The following is a 19,487-nucleotide window of genomic DNA, read 5'->3' as shown; positions in this document are numbered from 1 at the left end:
TTCATAAAGTCCAAAGAAACCCATTGAATAATGTTAATTTGAATATTCCATGTAGAAATCTAAAGGAGAATTAGGGATGTCCTGATAGAAAAATAACATGGAATACATTTCAAACATTAGTATTACTGTTACAGGTTGCGGTAGGGTTTTGGGATATTATTTTATAGCTATTATTATTAAATGACGTTAAGTAAAAGATCTAAATTAATATTTTAAATTACATTCTCTCATAAAATTCTAGGGTGTTGAAGAACATTTGGCACGGCTGTATAATATACAAGTCATAGTTACACTGTGATTAATAGAATTCGTACGATTAATGCCCTTGTCATCATAGAGACAAGAATATTCATTGCTAGGTAGTCCAACCAGTCTTAGTCCACCCCTCTGCATGTATTGTAAGATGCTAGGTAGTCCAACCAGTCTTAGTCCACCCCTCTGCATGTATCATAAGATGCTAGGTAGTCCAACTAGTCTTAGTCCACCCCTTTATGCATCGTAAGATCGACCGTTCAGTGTCTAATCGAACGTCGTATTCATGTTGAATGTTAATGCACTGTTCAAAATCTGTGTGACCATTACTGTACTGAATACAATACTAAAAGATACATTTTAGATGTGCTTTAAAAATAAAAATCGCGGTAGAATGACGTCAATATCAGAAGTGTCATTTCACTAACAGCTTGAGGGAGGGCAAAGAAAGCTGGCTGACCTCGCGTAGGCCCACCAGATCAGCTGGGAGCCCTACGCTGTGGTGTAATATGCATATACGTGTTAATCTTGTCTGACTAGAAATGGTTGTCTCATAGAAACTGCCAATTGAATTTCGAGGAGCGCCCCTGACGTCCTTGATAATTATATGAAACACCACAACTTTATGGCCGTCTTAACCCTGTTTTCGGTTACATGCAGATTGCTTAATTATACGATACAATTGGATGACGGTGATAAACTTTCAGTAAACTATGGGCGTGGCCTAGTGTTAAGTTTTACGGGTTGCAGATCGAAATGTTCAGTCTTCGAGACGTGACTTTGATGAACACGCTCTGCTCATTCATCAGCCAGCGTGTTATAAAAGTGATAGTCAATTCCATTACTTGGTTCACAAAGCATGAAAACTCAGTTGGTGGCAGGTGTTTTTGATTGGCTGTCCTTTGTGTGGTCAGTAGTTCAAAATTAGGGATAGCTATACCTAAACCTCAAGGGTTTTTGACATGACCGTTATCCCGTTTGTAAAAAAGTGCTGTTCAGGTCGAAAATTCCAGCAAAATATAATTTAAACTTCATATTGAAGAGTAGGAACAAACAGGTTTGAATTCCACGTGATTTGACGTTTTCACTTGAAATCGTCGCTCGCTCTGATAGTGTGTTTATTCCTGCTAATAATTTTACTCCGTATATCAAATACGTTTCATTATTACCACAGTATACACACCAAACAGCTACTGACAGCTATTCATGTCGTTCCTTGATATATTTTGAGTTTTTGGCTTCAAAATAATTGATAAAAGATACCTGACTACTTTTTCTGAAATACGAACTTTTTCTGCTTTAACTCCGAAGAGTTGCTGGTAGTGATTGTATGTTTACTTCCTGTTAATCGTTTTTAGTGAAACCTAACACTACTTTGTGTACAAGTAGCGAATTTTATGAAGATTTTCGAAGCTGTTCATGGTATATCTTTCCAACATTTTCGTAGAAAAAAGTCCGTTTTTATTCGGTTCTGTTCAAAACATGACCTAAAGAAAAAGGCAAGGTAGTAATTAAAGGCACCAAATATAAGGATACCTGAAACAGTAAGTTGTAGAAAATTCGAAACACTGATATCACTAGTAAACAAAGATTTGGAAGACAGGATAATTTTCTGTTTATTTGCGGTTGTATTTTCTTCTGATAAATTTGTAGTTTTAATCAATATAAACTTAGAAGATGTATTCACAAACTAATATATACATATTGAGGGCTTTAATATTTTATTGCTTCTGTATCGTTATAATAGATATAATTAGATGAATATCCTTAGCATTCACACTAAACTTTAAACTATTTGCAACATCTAGATCCAAAAAAGTGGACAAAAGTTACGTTTAAATTTATTCATGTTTGCCAAGTAAGTTTTTCATGACCAAACCATCCACTGGAGATGTGTCAAACGTATCACTTTATGAAAAACTACTCTCACAACCATAGAACTCATGATTGTAGGTAGTACATTACTACAATCCTGATCACCAGGATGGCATGCAGCTCTCTGCAAAGTCCAGATGAAGGTCCTGTTTAAGACAAGCTTGGACACGTGTGTGTACTTGTATACGCCAGAACAACTGCCGATATAGTAACGCAAACCCACACAAGACTCGTCTCTTTACAAGCGACTTATCCATATACATGAAAGTGAAAACTTGGCCAGAGACCCCAACATACTACACGAACTCCTCATTGAAATTCAATGGATAAAAGCATGCGGACCATTACTCCAGTGATTCCTCGTCTACAACAACGGCCCTGACATTGACAGTAGAATCATTGTGTTTGTAACTAAACAATATTTGTGTCCAGATCAAAAACCTGGCTGATGGATGGAAACTTTAATATGACTCCATCAATTTTTATACAGATGTATGTAACATTGATGTTGTTTTTTTGGGGTTTTTTTTGTTGCTTTTGTTTTAAAAACAGCAGTATTTCTTATGTGTATCTTCTTCAGTGCAAGACACATAACACTTGTGAAGGAATGGTGCATGCTCTGCTTGGGAAGTGTAGTTACTATTCGTTGAGCTCTGATCTTTCCTCAGTTCTCATTGACACCAAGTTGTTCACCAACCTGTAACATTTATGGTGGGTTCTCATATTATTGCCAAATGTTGTTTATATCATGACACAGTCATCTTCGCATGTAGTGCAGTGGATGGAAGTAATCAGTTTGGTGTAAATTATGGGAACTTGGACTGATCAACTTTTACAAAGACATTGATGATCTGAAACTGTTTTGTGCATACTGGACAGTCTAGGTGTTCTGTCAATTAAAGACGTAAGTACTAGTATGGACTGTAGAACACTCCACAGGGCAGCCTTTTGTCAGACATTGACTAGAGCTATGTAACAGGCAACTACTGCTTTGTTCAACAGATCCCCAATTCCAGGTGGCTAAGTTCTTCCAGTTCAGCTGGACCACCACCACCACCCCAGATGTTGAAATATCTTCACTTCAACAGTCGGTAATGATCTTTGTACCGATGACCTCTGCGAGGTATATCTTTAAACATGGTCACTGAAATGCTGGTGTCAGAAGAACTTCTGTAAATACACACAAACACGTTATCGACGGTTTTCTTCGGGTTCTACAGGCTGAGTATGATGCAAGATATTAATTATTCATTAAACCCCAATTTACCCTTTCAGGATTTACGCACTTCTGATATTACTAATGAACTTATTTCATGTTATATGTACAGAGTATGTTTTTAACTGTTACGTGTATCCTTGGTTATCTTGTATTACGTAACTTCAATTATATGTGAAACTAAATCGATGTGAAATGCAGCGATTCTCTACACAAAGAATTGATTGTAATGTAAGATATATTTATAGTCGGATTCTCCACATTCTAATACAGAATGTGATGTTATCTTTTGTTGAAACGTAGGCGTTTGTATTAAAGGGTTCAATACATAATTTCGTAAATTCACAGAGTGTTAAAATAACTGAACCTGTGAATACTATGTGAACATGCATTCAATAAAATGAACAACAGAGGGCGTAAGTAAAAGCGTGATGTGAACTGGTAAACCAGTATCTCACGTGACAATATTGCAAATGTTCATAGGGTATCGACTTGTCGGAGTCGATAAGTCTCCGGTTGCACGTAAAAAAAAAAAAAACATGCCTGAAGGAGAAATTCATCTTTAATAGCTGAATCTTACAATGTACTCCAGTATCCAGTTCTAAAGATTGTTGATTTTGCTTTAAAAACTGTCTGCATGTAATTCTATATTTATACGTAAAGGTTTAATTTTTAAAAAATATATTGAAGCTTGGTATCATATTTATTTTATTTTTAAATGGTTATTTTGTGACATTATACACGTAATAAAACTGTAATTATAAACTATCCATATCGTTAGGCGGAATAAGTTTCATAATGAAATATACTCATTTATTTAGTATAATAATAATTTACATATAATCTTTTTAATTGATTTTATGTCAGATTTGGTTTTTCTTTCACTTCGGTAATTTTGTTTTCCTTTGAATGAAATATAGCTTACTACTCAATTTGATGACAACGCAACTTCCACCTATGAGTACCCTTCCGAAACATGTGGTTCCAACAGTTCTCCTTCTGATGAGTTGCCAAAGGAAATGGCCCTTGCTCAGGAAAATAAAGAACCTAAGTCAGGTCTGGCCCATCCAGTGGCGGGTAAGTTGGGTATCTGAGTTATGGATTTTAATAAAACAAATATATAATGTGATCTCCGGGTGTTTGATCGTGTGTATCTGTGATTGTAAACGTATCGAATATTTGGAACCAGAGATTTGTGCTTTAAAGTTTTGGCGAGCTCTATGTCAGTATTACAGATTAAAGTCATAACTGCTTGTGTAAGCTTAAATTATTTTTATTTTTATGTGGATGAACTTTTAAAGTTTAAAATTCAGGGTTATTTCAACGTTTTTAATATTCACATACTGTGGATAGCCTTATGATTAATTGTAATTCGTATAAAGTATGTGTTTTCAACTGAATAACATGGGAACGGAAGGATGAAGTTTGATTAATTAATTTTGAAAACATTTATTGAAGTTGTATACCACTCTTAATGACAAACGTACATTTCCAACACTGTTGGAAAGTGTTTTAAAAATATAGCCCAAGAAGCAGAGTTTAATTGACATAGTCTTAAAGGAAGAGGGCATCTGTAAGTTTACAGTGGCTAAAAAGTAATGGAATAGATCTAATTAGCGGTAGTTAATTATTATTGGTTCTTAGACTGTGTTGGTTTTGATTGTTGTTGTTTTTTCTGTTTCGTGTTTAAGAGATGTGAAAGGATTTTGAATGACGCTTAGAAACAACGACATGATAAACTGAAGTTGTCATTAAAATGAATAAAAGGTCATTTTTCTGAGATCGGGAAAATTACGTCACTATCATTATTTTGTTTATTCTTAAAGCTAGAATTACGACGTGCTATCCAATCACACATTTCATCGTTTCCTAATACCGGTTTTTATGGTTTAGTATTGGTAATTTAGGCCACTTAAAAGCTTCTAGCTAATATCGTTGACATTTGAACTCTGTCTTTTGACCCCTTTGAGGAAATGGAGATAGTGACAGCTCTCCCATTCCCGAATATAACAACAATAAGTGTAAATGCTCTTATTCTTTAGTACATTTTCAAATAATCCATAAATAGTAATAGATTTCTAGAGGTAGGCATGTTAAATGAGGATGTATCGTTGTGTAAACACGTGTTAAATGTGTAGTGAAGACAAAATCACAACAATTTCAAACATGTGTTTGTATAAATACTCATCAAGTAACCTTGCATGTTTTTTCTTTCTCCTGGATTTTATGCCAAAAGAAGCAAGGGAGCAAGAGTGGACATGTTTTTCCCAATAATAAACTAAACCATTTTGGGCACTTGTCACAACTTCAGCTTTTAGTATTATTATGTGTTGGATTTCAAATGAATTATGAAATATGCTTCAGTGCTAAAAAAAATTGAGCCCTCTGTATACTCCACTGCACAAGTGCTATTAATATTAGTCTGGAAAATATTCTTCAGTAGACTCCATTGTACAAGTGCTATTAACATCAGTACTAGAAAAAATTCCTCACTAGACTCCATTGGACAAGTGCTATTAATATCAGTGTTAGAAAAACGCCCTCAGTAGATTTCATTGCAGTAACATGAATAAGGTGGCGAGCACTGTAGTAATTTTGATATAATTTTTAGGGCCCTGCACACGCTCGTTTGTAAAACAATTACTACACAATGTTTTAAGGTTTCCGTAGAGACGTTTTATGAAACGTACTGTAATAACTGTGTTGTATTATGTGACGTGGCTAGTGGTCGGTGTGCCCGTATAGTAAGTTTGATGGTTAGTGATTTGCGAACCAGACTTTGGGGCTGTAGCCTATGCTATAAGAGTTCTGTCTAAATGCCGGCCCGACAAGAGAGCCCAAGAAATGGGAGTGGGTGTAATTATATAGCTTTCTTTCCTCACAATTTGTCAGTTCTAAATTAAGTTCGGTTAAACTTAGAGGTGTTCCTTTAACTGTTCTGTAATTATTTCGTTTCTTTACTTCTAAACATTTTTAAAATAAAAATTACCCAAAAGAAAAATGGATACACAATCGGTTCAAGTTTGCTTTTTATGTGCTATATTTTGAAGTTTTTTTTAGGACAAACTTTTGTTTAATTCTCACCTCAACCTCGCTAAAACAAGTTGAACCAGTACTGAATGGTGTTACTTTAGTAAAACAAGTTAAACCGTTACAGAATGGTGTTACTTTAGGCTTCAGTAAATTAGTTTCTGTACAAATAATTTATTTTTCTGACTTTAAATATGATCTTAGGTGTTTGTAAGAATTCAAAAATTATCGTTTATATAAATATAATTTACAATAGTAAGATTATTGGTATTTTTTCTTTAAATTTTATTTTAAGCAGAACATATGAAAAACTGAAACTAAACTTAAAATTTCATCTTATCAGTACACATTGTAAGGCATACGTGAATTCCAGTCACCTACCTGCTATTTAATATGCATGCGTGTTGCTTAGCAAAATACAGTCATTGTTCACGCTAGACTGACATTGACTGCTCGTGATTGTGTTCGAATCACTGCATTTTCATTCCTATCTACTTAAACATAAATTGCCTGTCTGTTTTTATACGTACAGATAGATAAGATAGGTAATCAAAGTTTTAGGGTTATTGTACTAGAACCTAAATGTATAAAGCAGTTCGGTTGGGTTAAAGTCCGATATTCCGAAAATTGAACGTAAAAACTGTAATACGTGTAGACCTAATGTTCATTCCGGATGTTATTTTGTACAAGTAGTAGTATGTGAAAAATGCTATATTAGGGACTTAAGTCTATAACATTTCAAGTAATATTTGTTACCCTTAATTAAAGCTTTCTAATGTTTTTTTTTAAAAGTCAAAAATCATAATAATAATATCATTAATTGTTACTATAGAAACAAGATGAAAAAATTTCATAACAATATGGGGAATAAAACAAACGCAGTGATGGTGGCGGAAACTGTTCGTTATATCAGTCTACCCTCGTTCAGTTGGTGGATTATACAGAATTTACCTTGCATACTATTATTGTTTTCTATCCTACACAATTTCTGCTTTTAGGTTAAATAAGTAACCTATTGATGATTTCAAACAAGATTTGTATGTATTATTGTTGTGGCGATTGTGTATTTAGATGAGGGCCTACTAACACCGACCGTTTCAACTTTCAAGGACACCAACTTTAAACGCAAAAATTGCTGTTTCAGCGTCTTCTGTGTTGAACACAAGTTTGAAAATGTTGATTTAGAACTTCTGTTTTGTAATTTCTCACTTCCCTTAGAAAACAATAATCGGTGAAGTGTTGTAGCTCGTGGTAACATCTTGAAATGTTAACCTGTACATTAATTATGTGAAGAATACTTGTATGGTGCTCCTCATTTTCTTCAGGGGTGTGGAACGTTTCATATAATAATCATGGGTAGTTCCTTTTACTGGGGTTACTTGTATCGAACACAGAGCTTGAGTATGTTAGTTTAAAATGACTTTCGAGCCTTACCTCATTGTTACAGCCAGTGTCACCATGTCTGGTCATTATTTATCTGGCAACCATGCATTTTGGTAACAATCCTGCCCTCTAATATCCATTGTAGAAGGCATCCTCGTATGGCTCTTATCGTCCAAGCACACCTCATGCATGCCTTTTTGTCATCTCTTCAGTGTACAAGAATGTCTCTTTTTCAGTACCTGTTTCAACAGCCCAATTGTAAGGAGATCCAGCAGCATTGTGTCCAGTGGGCTTGACAGGTGTATATCTTCATATGAAATAACATGAATAATCATTTCATTCTTCATCTGCATGGGTATGTGACAGTTGAATGGATATGTCATGGAAGTAACTTGTATTGCTTTTCCAGACAGAGGTACTTTTTTCATGTTTTGTACTATTGTCTGGGGCATGTGGATAGTTTTTACCATTGAACTTCATGTTTGTGGAGTTTCACCTATTACAATACACTGCATTTTTCTTATGAATGGCTGAAGTACGATTTATTCCAGGTCTCTTTCTTAATAGTCCTGGTGCCTGATGTCAATCCACGTATCTTTATGACATTGAAAGTCTGACAGCTGAGAATAGTGCCTAGAAACATGAAAATTGTGTATTTTTAAATGTGGCACATGACAACCTGAGTTTATTTAGTATTGCTATAGTGGAGTCATTATTTTAATTGGAGTTTTCCATAAGTATACAAGATGTTTGTGTGCCTTAGTCACACCCCACACCATGTGTGTGAAAAATTTAATAAAGCCTTTTCTGTTGTAAGAATGTGGCACCATCTATGAGTATAGTTAGTGTTGATGTGCATCAAAGGTAATAAATACTTAGTATTCATCAATAATGGGAGTGGTGGGGGTTATGAATCCTCCATGAACAAGACTTTTGTTCCAAACTATCACCCCAAAAAGTTTGGCAACCTGGTAATAGTTGGATAACTGACAAACAGACAGATACAAATTTTTTGTGCATTATGTATATAGATTTCTTAATGCATCTCAAATGATAAGATTTTTGTTTTGTATGATTTATAATTAATAGTTTTTTAAAAGTATGACTGTATACTTTCTAATGATTGGTTATCTTTATCTTTCTTTTATTATGAAATTATCTATCAAACTGAAACTGAATTCTGAGGTTGCTGCTTTGTACCAACTATGTAGAAAAGAAGACAAAAATAATTCTGTCATTTAAAACTAAGTTATTTCTATATATGTTTTAAGACTCCATGTACTGTGTTTATAACTATGTATTGTTATTTGTAGCGTGTAACATTCTTTCGTTTAATTGAGTGTGAAACAAAAAAAAAATAATTGGTATCCGTGAATTGTTATAAGGTGTGCCTTTCAGTTACTATGTATGAAAGTATACATTCACAAGTTTGTTAGAACTGGTTTCAGTTGTGTGTGTTTTTATTATTACAGACTAAAAGTTTTATTTGATGCAATCTCGTATTTAAAAACACACTCCAAAACTTTATCAAGCAAGCAGTTTTCATCAATATTTAAAGCCCATCTTCTCTGTGGATGGCCTAGTAAAATGAATTTTTGTTTGAAGTTGTTTTATAATAAAACTATAAAGTGACTATTAGTGCCATGTCAACTGCTTATTGTGTATCTTTGTCCTGAAAGAACAATTTCTGTAAACAAGAAAAGAGATTGTGTCTAGGTTTTGGATTTAGTTACATGAAGCACATAAATGTGCTGTATGTAGTTGAAAATGTGGATGCTTAAGTTTTTATTCCCCTACCTCATCCTCATTGCAAAGTAGAGGGGTCATAGTGGGTTATCAATGAATAGATGGATTTTGACCAATCTTATACAACACGTACTGCATACAGAGTTCTGGACTGATTATCCATTGAAAATTGTAGATTAAGATCAATGGGGAATATAGGTGTTTCATAAGCACAACTTGCACATGTGAAAGCCCGAAAAATTCAAATAGTGTAATGCACATTGGAATGTAAACATATTTAATGAAGAAAACAGCCAGCATTCAGTAAAAATAGTTTATTTTTTCAAAGTTTCCTTTCCAGCTTTATTTAGAGGAAGATTCTTTGCTGAACACAAGCCCAGTCTGCATTTTGATAAAACTGGATCCTGGCTTTTTCTTTTTGTCAAACAACTTGTACATGTTGTTTTAATAACCTAGGATGTTATTAAAATATTAACAATAAAATATAGACAAATAAGTAACGAGAACTATGTAGAAAAGTCATCTTAAGTTATTGATTCACCAAGTGATGAAAATAATAGAATTTCTAAACCAATGGTTCTTAAAATTTTGAGGCTGTGGACAATTTTGTGTGGTAAAAGACCAGTGGACCATTTATTGGTCCTTCCCCACATGTTATATTCTCTCCTAGGCCTCAGCCATTGTGTTGCTTGTCAGTTATTAACAATTTGACCAGTGGAGCACCAGTAGTTCTAATACCATACTTTGAGAACCACTGCCCTAAAGCAATTTTCCAAGAAATATTAACATAGAGTATTTAATAAAATATAATTCAAAGAACTTAAGTTTCACATAATTACTGAATGCTGTAAGAGGTCATGCTAACATTAATATACAAATGTTGATGTAAATTGTAGCATTAACAGAAACAGCTAATCTTTTACTTCATACTTTCTTATCAACAAATGTAATGTCATAGTTGATGATAATTGTATAAACCACTAGCTGTTCTTATGCTCCTCTATGAAACTTGTTTTATAGCAGAAATAAGTTTTATATTTGCAAATTCAAATCTTTAATTTATATATTGAAACTGAATTAGCATTCTTAATACTTGCATTAGTGAAACTTGTGGTAGTTTTCTTTTACTGTTTGTTTCATTTGTATTTTCATTTAACTTTTTTTCTGCACAGGAAATTTTTTTACTGCTTTATTACAGTGCCTTAGCTTTCATAAGGTGTTTGTCCAAAAGGATTTTCTTATGCATACCAGCTTCAGACTATATGTTCTAGTGCACTAGTGCAGTCACAAACTGTTTTGTCAGTTTATCTGATTAGTTACTTTGTATAGAAGGTGGCTAGTATTGAATATACCAGTTTATATATATGTATCTACGTAGGTGGGTGGGTGAGTAGGTAGGTTGGCAGGCGTCACAGCACGTCTAGTTGATGAGACAAACCTACACCGACAGGTGTGTAGTTTGTTTCATTATTTATTTAGTATAGAAGGTGGCTAGTATTGGATATACCAGGTTTTATATATCTATGTATGTCTATATATATATATCCGTTCAAACTTTGACAAATTTTGAAGTATGGTAACATTACGATAGCGCTTTTTAGTCGTCAAAACTTGGATTATCTTTGACGTGTTTGGCTGTATTTTATTAGTAAAATAACGCTGTTAATATTTTTATTATAAAAAAAAAAAGAGTAATTTGAATTCTGTGGCTTTAACTGAATTGTTCTGTGATCACATTATTTATCTTCTATACAATGATGCTCCTGTCATTTCCAACATCTTAACATGAAGGCCTCCACGTGCGCGGCTGTGTCCATCATTATAATACATGACAGAGTAATGTTTAAAGGCTCTCTGCTTGTCTCTGACAGGCATGTGGTACTCACACTAGTAAAGTGAAACGCTAAGGTTTTCCTTCTATAATTCCCATTTACTTTTTCAAAGGCGTGGTTAAAATAGATTGAAAAATCTAACGAAACTAGAGGCTATATTTGATCCTACAGAAATATAAGTAAATAAAAAATAAAACTAAATAGACGCAAATCATGCGAATCTGTGAACTGGTTATATTTGTATTTTTGTAATTCGCGTCAACCAAGTGAACGTCGCTTGTGGTGCATTGAATTTCACTAAGATTTCGGCCATATCGTCATGTGTAATGACATGTAAAATTCAGGTGACGCTTTAAATACATTGGCCAAATAATTTAGAACTAATAGTCAATCTCGATAATAACTTCGTAAAAAAGATTAATTTAGGTCCGTGACCTTTTGCTCCACTGTATAAACTTGTTTACTGTTACTAATATTTAATTTTATCTTAAAGAAATCAGCTTTTGTTAACACGACTCTTGAGGTTTGGTAGCAGATAAACAGAAAGTAAATTTATGTAGCCTTTTAATTTGTATTTTTTCTCGTTAACGTACATTCCTGATAAAAAAAAAAAAAGCTTACAAATTTTCAGCAGTTAATCGGGACTAATCTTACATTTTCTTATTTCAAAAAGGAGGTAAAAATAACAGTATTCAAAACTGTAAAACAAAACAAACAAACAAAAAAACAGCGATTGATACAGAAAACTATCCAGAACGTATAGAATACTTGTGACTAATGAATTCTGTAATGCACATTTGTACATAAACTTCAATAATTATCAATAGGAGGGTAGATAATTACAGTGAACATTCTAATCTACTGGAGAAACGCAGGGTTCTCAACATTATACAGTTAAGGGAGCCATAACATTTTTTTTTTTTTAAAGTAACCATAGCAACAAGGTTCAACCACAATCAACACTTCGTATTTAACACGAAGTCTTCCTGTTGAATAGCTAAAAACGTAAAAGTTAATTAAAAATACAGAACGTTTACGCATCACACACCATTATATTCGTTTTCACAAAATTCCATTCAGAGGAAACGAAGTAGTTTATAGTTTTATGGATAAATAAGCCCAGCCTTTGGTTGTGCTTCATTAGAATCGGTGGCACTCGTAAAAAACAAAAAGGACACATGACTTTTAATACAAAGTAGAAAAATTACTTTTTGTTATGTATATATATATGTCTTCTACACGAGACACACAGTTTATTTTCATAATATTTTTTTACATTTTCTTCTCCACCGTAACTGTATTTATTACCAAGCCACTTTTTGTGTTATTTTTGCATTACTGCTAGTGCTATCTTTCACGGATACCCGTATAACAAACAAGTAAACTCTCACTTATTGTAAAAAAGCTATTTTTATCTTTTAAAAGGAAAGTTGTTAGTCCTCAAGTAACATGTTTTCACAGTTATAGCGACGTACAAGTTATTAAAACGTGCCCATATTAACAGATATGCACAGAGGAGGCATAGTACTGTCACAGTTTTATCATATTTACCTGAAGAGTGAATAACACATCAGCTTCTTTTTTTTGGCAAAATTGCTCGTTATCAAATTGGGCCCACTAACAACATAAACATATGTTGTCCTTTTTTCAGGACTTCCCTGAAGACGATAACAGATGAGTGGCGAAATATAGGATACATACTAGTTAGTTATTATTGTCTAGTAAGAAAAAATAATTAATTAAGAGTTAATATTAGGTGATCGTATAGGTAACTGCTCATGATAGTAATGCGTGCAAACGCGTTTTATCACTTTTCTTAGAGTAACCTGTGTTCGTTGTTTTACTGTAATAGCTCGTGTGCGATTATTTAAAATATAAGGTATATACTATTAGGATATTCAATAAAAAGTACCTAAAAGTATTTTGTTTAACAGTGATTCTGTTGTGTAATGGCTGAACGTAATGTTGTAATATAAGTGTCATGTCTTCCTAAGCCTAATCCTCTTTGGATTTTCTTGACGTCATACCCATCTGTTGTGTGAAAGCAGCCTTGTATCCGAGTGACATATGAGTAACAGACACTTCTGCTCTACACTTCTTTCATAAATAATTAACTCTACAATTATATAGCACTTCTGCATCATCAGTATTGTTTCTCATGTATCAGAAAATGTCAACAAGACTTGAATAAAATATTTACATTTGCTAGTAAAATTTCAAGTATTAAAAAATGATGAATAATATATTATTTTCTATTCTGGAATAGGCGCACCCTTTAGGTAAGAATTTTATTAATTTCAAATCAAGTATAAATGATTTTTTTTTTTGTAAAACCTAGAGCCATTTCCTATTTTTCCTAATTAACTTCTAGCTTTAGTTCATTTATATTAAATTCCACGTTTTCATTCATATTTGTGTGTTTGTGTAGCTTTGTGCATGGTAGCAATGGGTTGTCTGTGCTGTGCCTACCACAGGATCGAAACCAAATTGTGGGTAATGTGAACCCACAGCCAGTTGGGAGCTTTTTATACATAATAATCGGCTGAACGAAACCTAAAAGCAGAATGGCATTGTTCCATTTATTATGTAAAATGCATGCTTATTTTAATGACAATAAATTTCGATCGCCATTTTTTATAGTTATTTATGTGCATGTTTGTAGAAATATTTTTCAGTTATTTAATTGTTTTAGTCAAATATGGATTTTGAAATAGCATTACACTTTCCTGTTTCATTAGGGCACAACATCGATTTATCATTAATTTAGGTAAGTACTTAATATGCCTTAAAAATCGCCCCTTTAAAATCACCTTTAAAATATCTGAAAATTAACAATGACTATTTCGTAGTATTAGCTCACCAAAAATAAAGCTTATTGTACTTACAAAGCTGCCTAAAATCGCTATATACGTGTTTATGGAGTTAATTAAAATTTTGCTATTTCATCAAAGGAAGTGACTTTCCCAAACAAGTGTACAGAAAAAAGCTGACGAAACTTATCGCTTTGTTTCTTTCACAGAACTTGTACATTTCGGGTTTGAATTATTCTTTTCTTGTACTGAAAACGTTATCAGTAATATATATGAAATGGACGATACGCTACTTTGTGCATGTGTCTGAGGTGGGTACAGTAAAATCAAATCGAATATACGCGCGATCCACATTTGGTATTGCTGTCGCACAAAGATATTGCTAATAAAAGGGAAACAAACAAGTATTATAGAAAAATGTAAACTTCTATAATACGTGTAACATAGTTAGCTATGGTAATATAGAAAATTTCAATGATACAAAATATATTGAAAAAGAAAGTCAAAACTACAAAAATTGAGTTATTTAAAAAAACAAAAGTTATTCTTACCTTAGCAAATCACTGTAAATATATTAGTCTGCGCCAAAGTAGGGTAAATGTTTTTAAATTTGAAGATTCTCATTTTTTTTTGTTATTTTGACTGACTTGGTTCAATACATTTTGTAGCATTGAAACTTTCTGTATTACTATAGTTACCAACTTGTATTGATAAAATTTAATATATTTTTTATTATACTTGTGTGCTTGGAGAAACGTATGCTTGTTTACTCCTATAGCTCCAGCTTTTATCCATTATTTCTTCGTTACTTAAACTTGTTGTCTTCCTTAAAATTATCGAAGCGTTTAGAGCGGAACTTGCATGTTAAGGACGTGATGCAGCACATTGTTAAAAAAATAAATCATTCAACCACGATACCACGTAAACCTTCTTTAGCTAAGTTTTTGTTCTGTGTCATATCGTGTTTTATACTTGGTTATGAACAATTGTGAAAGTAAAGAAGAATGTATAGAAATATGTCAACAACACAGTATCTTCCTTACATTGTTCTGTGTCAACTACATGTGTTATGTTCCTTACAACTATATTCAGTCGATCTGGCGACACTTTACCAAGTAGTTTAGCTGGGCCACTATAATAATTTATAGCCAATCGATTACTTTCAGCTGTTTATTCTTGAAATACAAACCAAAAAATGTTATTTTTATGATATGATAATAAAAGTATAAATTTGTTGTGTGTTTGGGTCTTGAAGACGAGTTTAATGGCTGTTACAGTATGCCCAAGTTTAATATTGCATTGCATCAAAGTATTTTAGATATGAAAGACTTGTGCCTACACTGTGTGTATGTACACGTACGTACACACACACACACCAGTTGTTTTATGCCTTCAGTGCAACATCATCTGTACCGATCTTCGTAGCAGGAGTTTTATAAAACAACAACATATTTAGCAACTGTGATATAGAACACAAATAACAACATCACAAAATAAAAACTACATAAAAGTCCCACACATACAAGAAAAACAGGTTTTTGAATTTCTTGAAGCAAAGATACCATAAAGTATGCAACCTTTGCAAGGCATTTTATTAGCTAACTTGGTCTGAAGGTTTCTTTGGTCTACACTATAGATATAAAGAGTAGGAAAACAAACTAAGGGATGCACATATTTACTTACTTCCTGTCTCAATGTAGAATGTTTACTATTCTCTGATATTTGTGATTTTATGTAGGGTGTCCTATATATCTAGCCTCACAGGGAAAAGTATCTTTGCACCCTGATGTTTTGTTCCTAGAGGTCATGGCACACCTGAATGTATTCAAACCAGTCCTTTCTCAAACCAACAAACATACCAGCTGGTATTTTTTTACACTTTCCTATCACACACACAGAACATATGAAAAGTGTTATTTCCTTGTAGGTTCAGACCTTTTAAACATTCCATCTATTAAATATATTATATATTAGACTAAAGAAAGGCACTAACTATTGAGATGTCAAAAAAAAAAGAAAAAAAAGAGTTGCTTTTGAGAACTTTTTAAGATTAGCTTATATTTTCTGTAAATATAAATATTTTTCATTTAGGATTAGCTACCATTTTTCATTGCTATAAATAATTTTATTTTGCATTTCAGAAAATATACTTATTTGTGATTTATTTTGAAAACAGAAGGTTAGTAGGCATGTTTCTGATATTTCTAGCTGTCGCAATTAACTTAAAGTAACTGTATTTGTTCGTAATATACTCAAAGTCAGCAGATACCTTGCAGATATGATTGTTAAACATAGGAGTTCTGTCTTTTCTGATAACCCCGTGTACAGTAACAAGAAAACAAGTTATGGTAAGTTATGAATAATATGGAGTATACTGAACAACACGCACATAGAGATTGTTGCTTTTACTGCTTCTAATTCTCAAATTGCTGTTCTTGAAAATATGTCTGAGTGTTCTTAAGAGGTAAGTACTGAATCCTGTATAACATTACTTGTGTTGTTCTAATGCATCTAGCTCTGATGTTGCTCAGTGGATATTTGATGGGTCATGGTCTATCATAGAAAGCACTACTTCTTAAATGACCTATAAGATGTCCAAAGATGGTAAAAAAGGGCTTCTTGGTGGACATTCTACTCCACCTCAACTTCCTGGTTCTATTCTGTTGGAGCCAGACACTTCAAATACTTAACCAGGGAAATATATTTCACAATAAGCAGTCAGACACTGTATAATTCTTAATAAGCTTTACCACTATCATTACTGTCAAAAAAAATATTGACCAATGAAAAGAGCACCCAATGATAACAACTGGAATATTACTCAGAATATTTTTTATGTGGCTTTTTTCATGCAGTGGGGGAGGGTTATAATTCTGATCAGTGTGAATGTTATCTTTGAGGTAAAAAATAACTTCATCACTGAAGCATAAGGTTTGTGTGTATCTTGGAAGAGGATCAACTAATTACTCAGAGAAATACGTTCTTTCTATTCAGAAGAAATTAGTATATTGCATATTCTGTTATATGATGATAAAAAAAATATAGTTTCTAGATTGTAAAATTACTCTACAAAAGGCAACCCCTATAGCTCTAGTCATTTCCAAGTTAAATAATAATTTCAGATGTATGGTCAGTATTGAAATTTTCAAAACAGAGTGGAATTGTATTAATTTATTAACGGAATGTGCTGTACTGAAGAAGGAATATTGACTGTAAATCTGAATTTACTACATGGATCTACATGAAATGTGACAAGCTTTTAATGAAATATGTTTTACACAAAAAGTCAGGTGTGTTGAAAAGTACCTGTTCTGAAGATATGTATGTGATCTAACAGTATGATTGACATTAACAAACTGAAATGCAAAAGAGTATTCTTTTGAAGAATAAGAACAGTTTGATTATTATACAGTTTGCATATTGCAATTATACAATCTGTAAAACCTTATACATGCCACAGTTTCTTCAGTATCTCTTCATATTATATCTGGTATTTTCTTTCCTCTGTTATGAACTTTTGCTAAATCAGTAGTTTAAGATAAATTAATTAGTTGACAACTCTGACATGAAATACATAATATCATGTTGAATGGAAGTTCGTGTACTTTGAACCCCACCTGTGCACATAGGGTTAAGACTGCTCTTTTAAACTTCTAAAGCAACATGTTACTTGTCTTTAACTTTTACAAGCCATTTGCATATAAAATATACTTAAACTAATCTTTGACTTTTGTTTAACATAATTTTGGTTTGTGGATGAGTTTGAAAGAAAAGGTGCTATTATATTTAAAGATTAATTCTACCAAAAATATAAAAACTTACTAACATTTTAATAATTTAAAGAAATTAAAATGAAATATTTATTATCAGTTCAGGTGTTCACAAAAAAATGTTTTCTGGTTTTTCAGGCCTTTCAGCAGAAATGTTTTTCCAACATGCTTGTAAAATTCAAGCTGTGCACTATGATGAAGTATATGTTTAATCCTGTTCTTCTACTTGTGATTGTATTTCCACCTACATAGTTTAAAAAAGATTTCTCTATCATTTGTTGCCTTTTTTCTTTTTACTTGTATGATCACAATAAAATTGACTTCAATCCTTATTACTTACCCACTCCACATCAAAACTAAACTTGTATCTTTAATGCAAGTATTATCTCGTAGCTTTCTCTTGACTTTAATAAACCAGTTGCTAGTCCATTGGATGAATTTTGCATCGTAACTCATTCTTCCATTCATGTTATATTGATTCTATGATGATAAGTTGTTGTAAGTCCTTTTGAGGCCTTGCTTAAGTTAAGTTGTATATTGTAATAAAGTTTAAACTTGAAATATATTTAAAAAGGTATGTGGTTTAAAATGTAATATTCTTAGCAGTGATTTTAGGCTTCATAATTCTAAAGGTACATATTATACTAATTAAGTTCCAGTACAATTAAAGCATTGTTCTAGCTAGTAAAGTAGAGTTAGTTTCATGGAAGTTTGAGATTTTGAAAACATTAGTTAGAGTAGGGCAGCATTATTAAGTAAAGTAATTACACAAGTGCATGAAATTTTAAACAAAAGATATAATCATAGTTCTACTGTATGAGTAAAGGTAAAGACTCCAAAAATACGCTTGGATATTATTTCGTTTATGGTTAACATCCCTTACTGAACATTCTTCTCTTCTCACCAGTCATTTGGTATTATTCTTGTTTAAAATATTTTTAACGTGCCTAGATGTTAGATGGTGAATAAGTAAAATTTAGTTAGTCGAGGAATTAATCTTACAAGTTGTTTGCTCTGAAAGGAAATCGTATAATACAAATGTAAAATGAGAAAATAGTTTTTAGTATATTCAAAATAAAATATACTGTAGTAATTACATGAAGAAAAATTATCGAACTTTTATTTAAAGTTACACACGTTTTAAATGAAGTTTCATCAAATTATTATTTTCTAAGTAACTTACAGGTTAGACTACTTTCTCGAATGACTTTTTTAATGGTAAATATAAATTTGAAAACATAGTAGTTGGTAGAATATTTTAAGTCATGTTTATTTTAAGTGGCAGGGAAGTACAAAAACAGAGCTCAATAACACGTTTTTATTCTTTATAAGAAGTAATTACTCCTACTGTTAAAAAAAATATAATTTTATAGTATATTTTTCACTGAGAAATACCCATTTCGTTTCTTGAAAGACTTGCGTATGATTACTTTTACCGTTATCAAAATGGCTACCCACAGCAGAAGCACTCAAATTCAAAGCAACTTTGATTTGTTTGCCATCTGGTGATAGCAAGTTTAAATTCGCAAATTAATAACTTACATTGGTAAATAAAATAATGATTAAAGTGTTA

The 19,487-nt window shown here is 32.5% G+C and overlaps 1 protein-coding gene across 1 annotated transcript in view; it reads left to right on the top strand.

The window, feature by feature from the left end:
* LOC143230714 (uncharacterized) overlaps positions 1-19,487 on the top strand; it is a 40,405-nt gene that overhangs the window by 15,704 nt on the left and 5,214 nt on the right. The window contains exon 2 of the mRNA XM_076464744.1: positions 4,264-4,420. Coding sequence (XP_076320859.1) covers positions 4,264-4,420 — 157 coding nt within the window. The remainder of the gene's footprint in view (positions 1-4,263; positions 4,421-19,487) is intronic.

Source organism: Tachypleus tridentatus, chromosome 10, assembly GCF_004210375.1.
Source record: "Tachypleus tridentatus isolate NWPU-2018 chromosome 10, ASM421037v1, whole genome shotgun sequence".
Classification (NCBI taxonomy): Eukaryota; Metazoa; Arthropoda; class Merostomata; order Xiphosura; family Limulidae; genus Tachypleus; species Tachypleus tridentatus.
The sequence above is the reverse complement of the archived record's forward strand: the minus strand, read 5'-3'. Positions and strand labels throughout refer to the sequence as shown.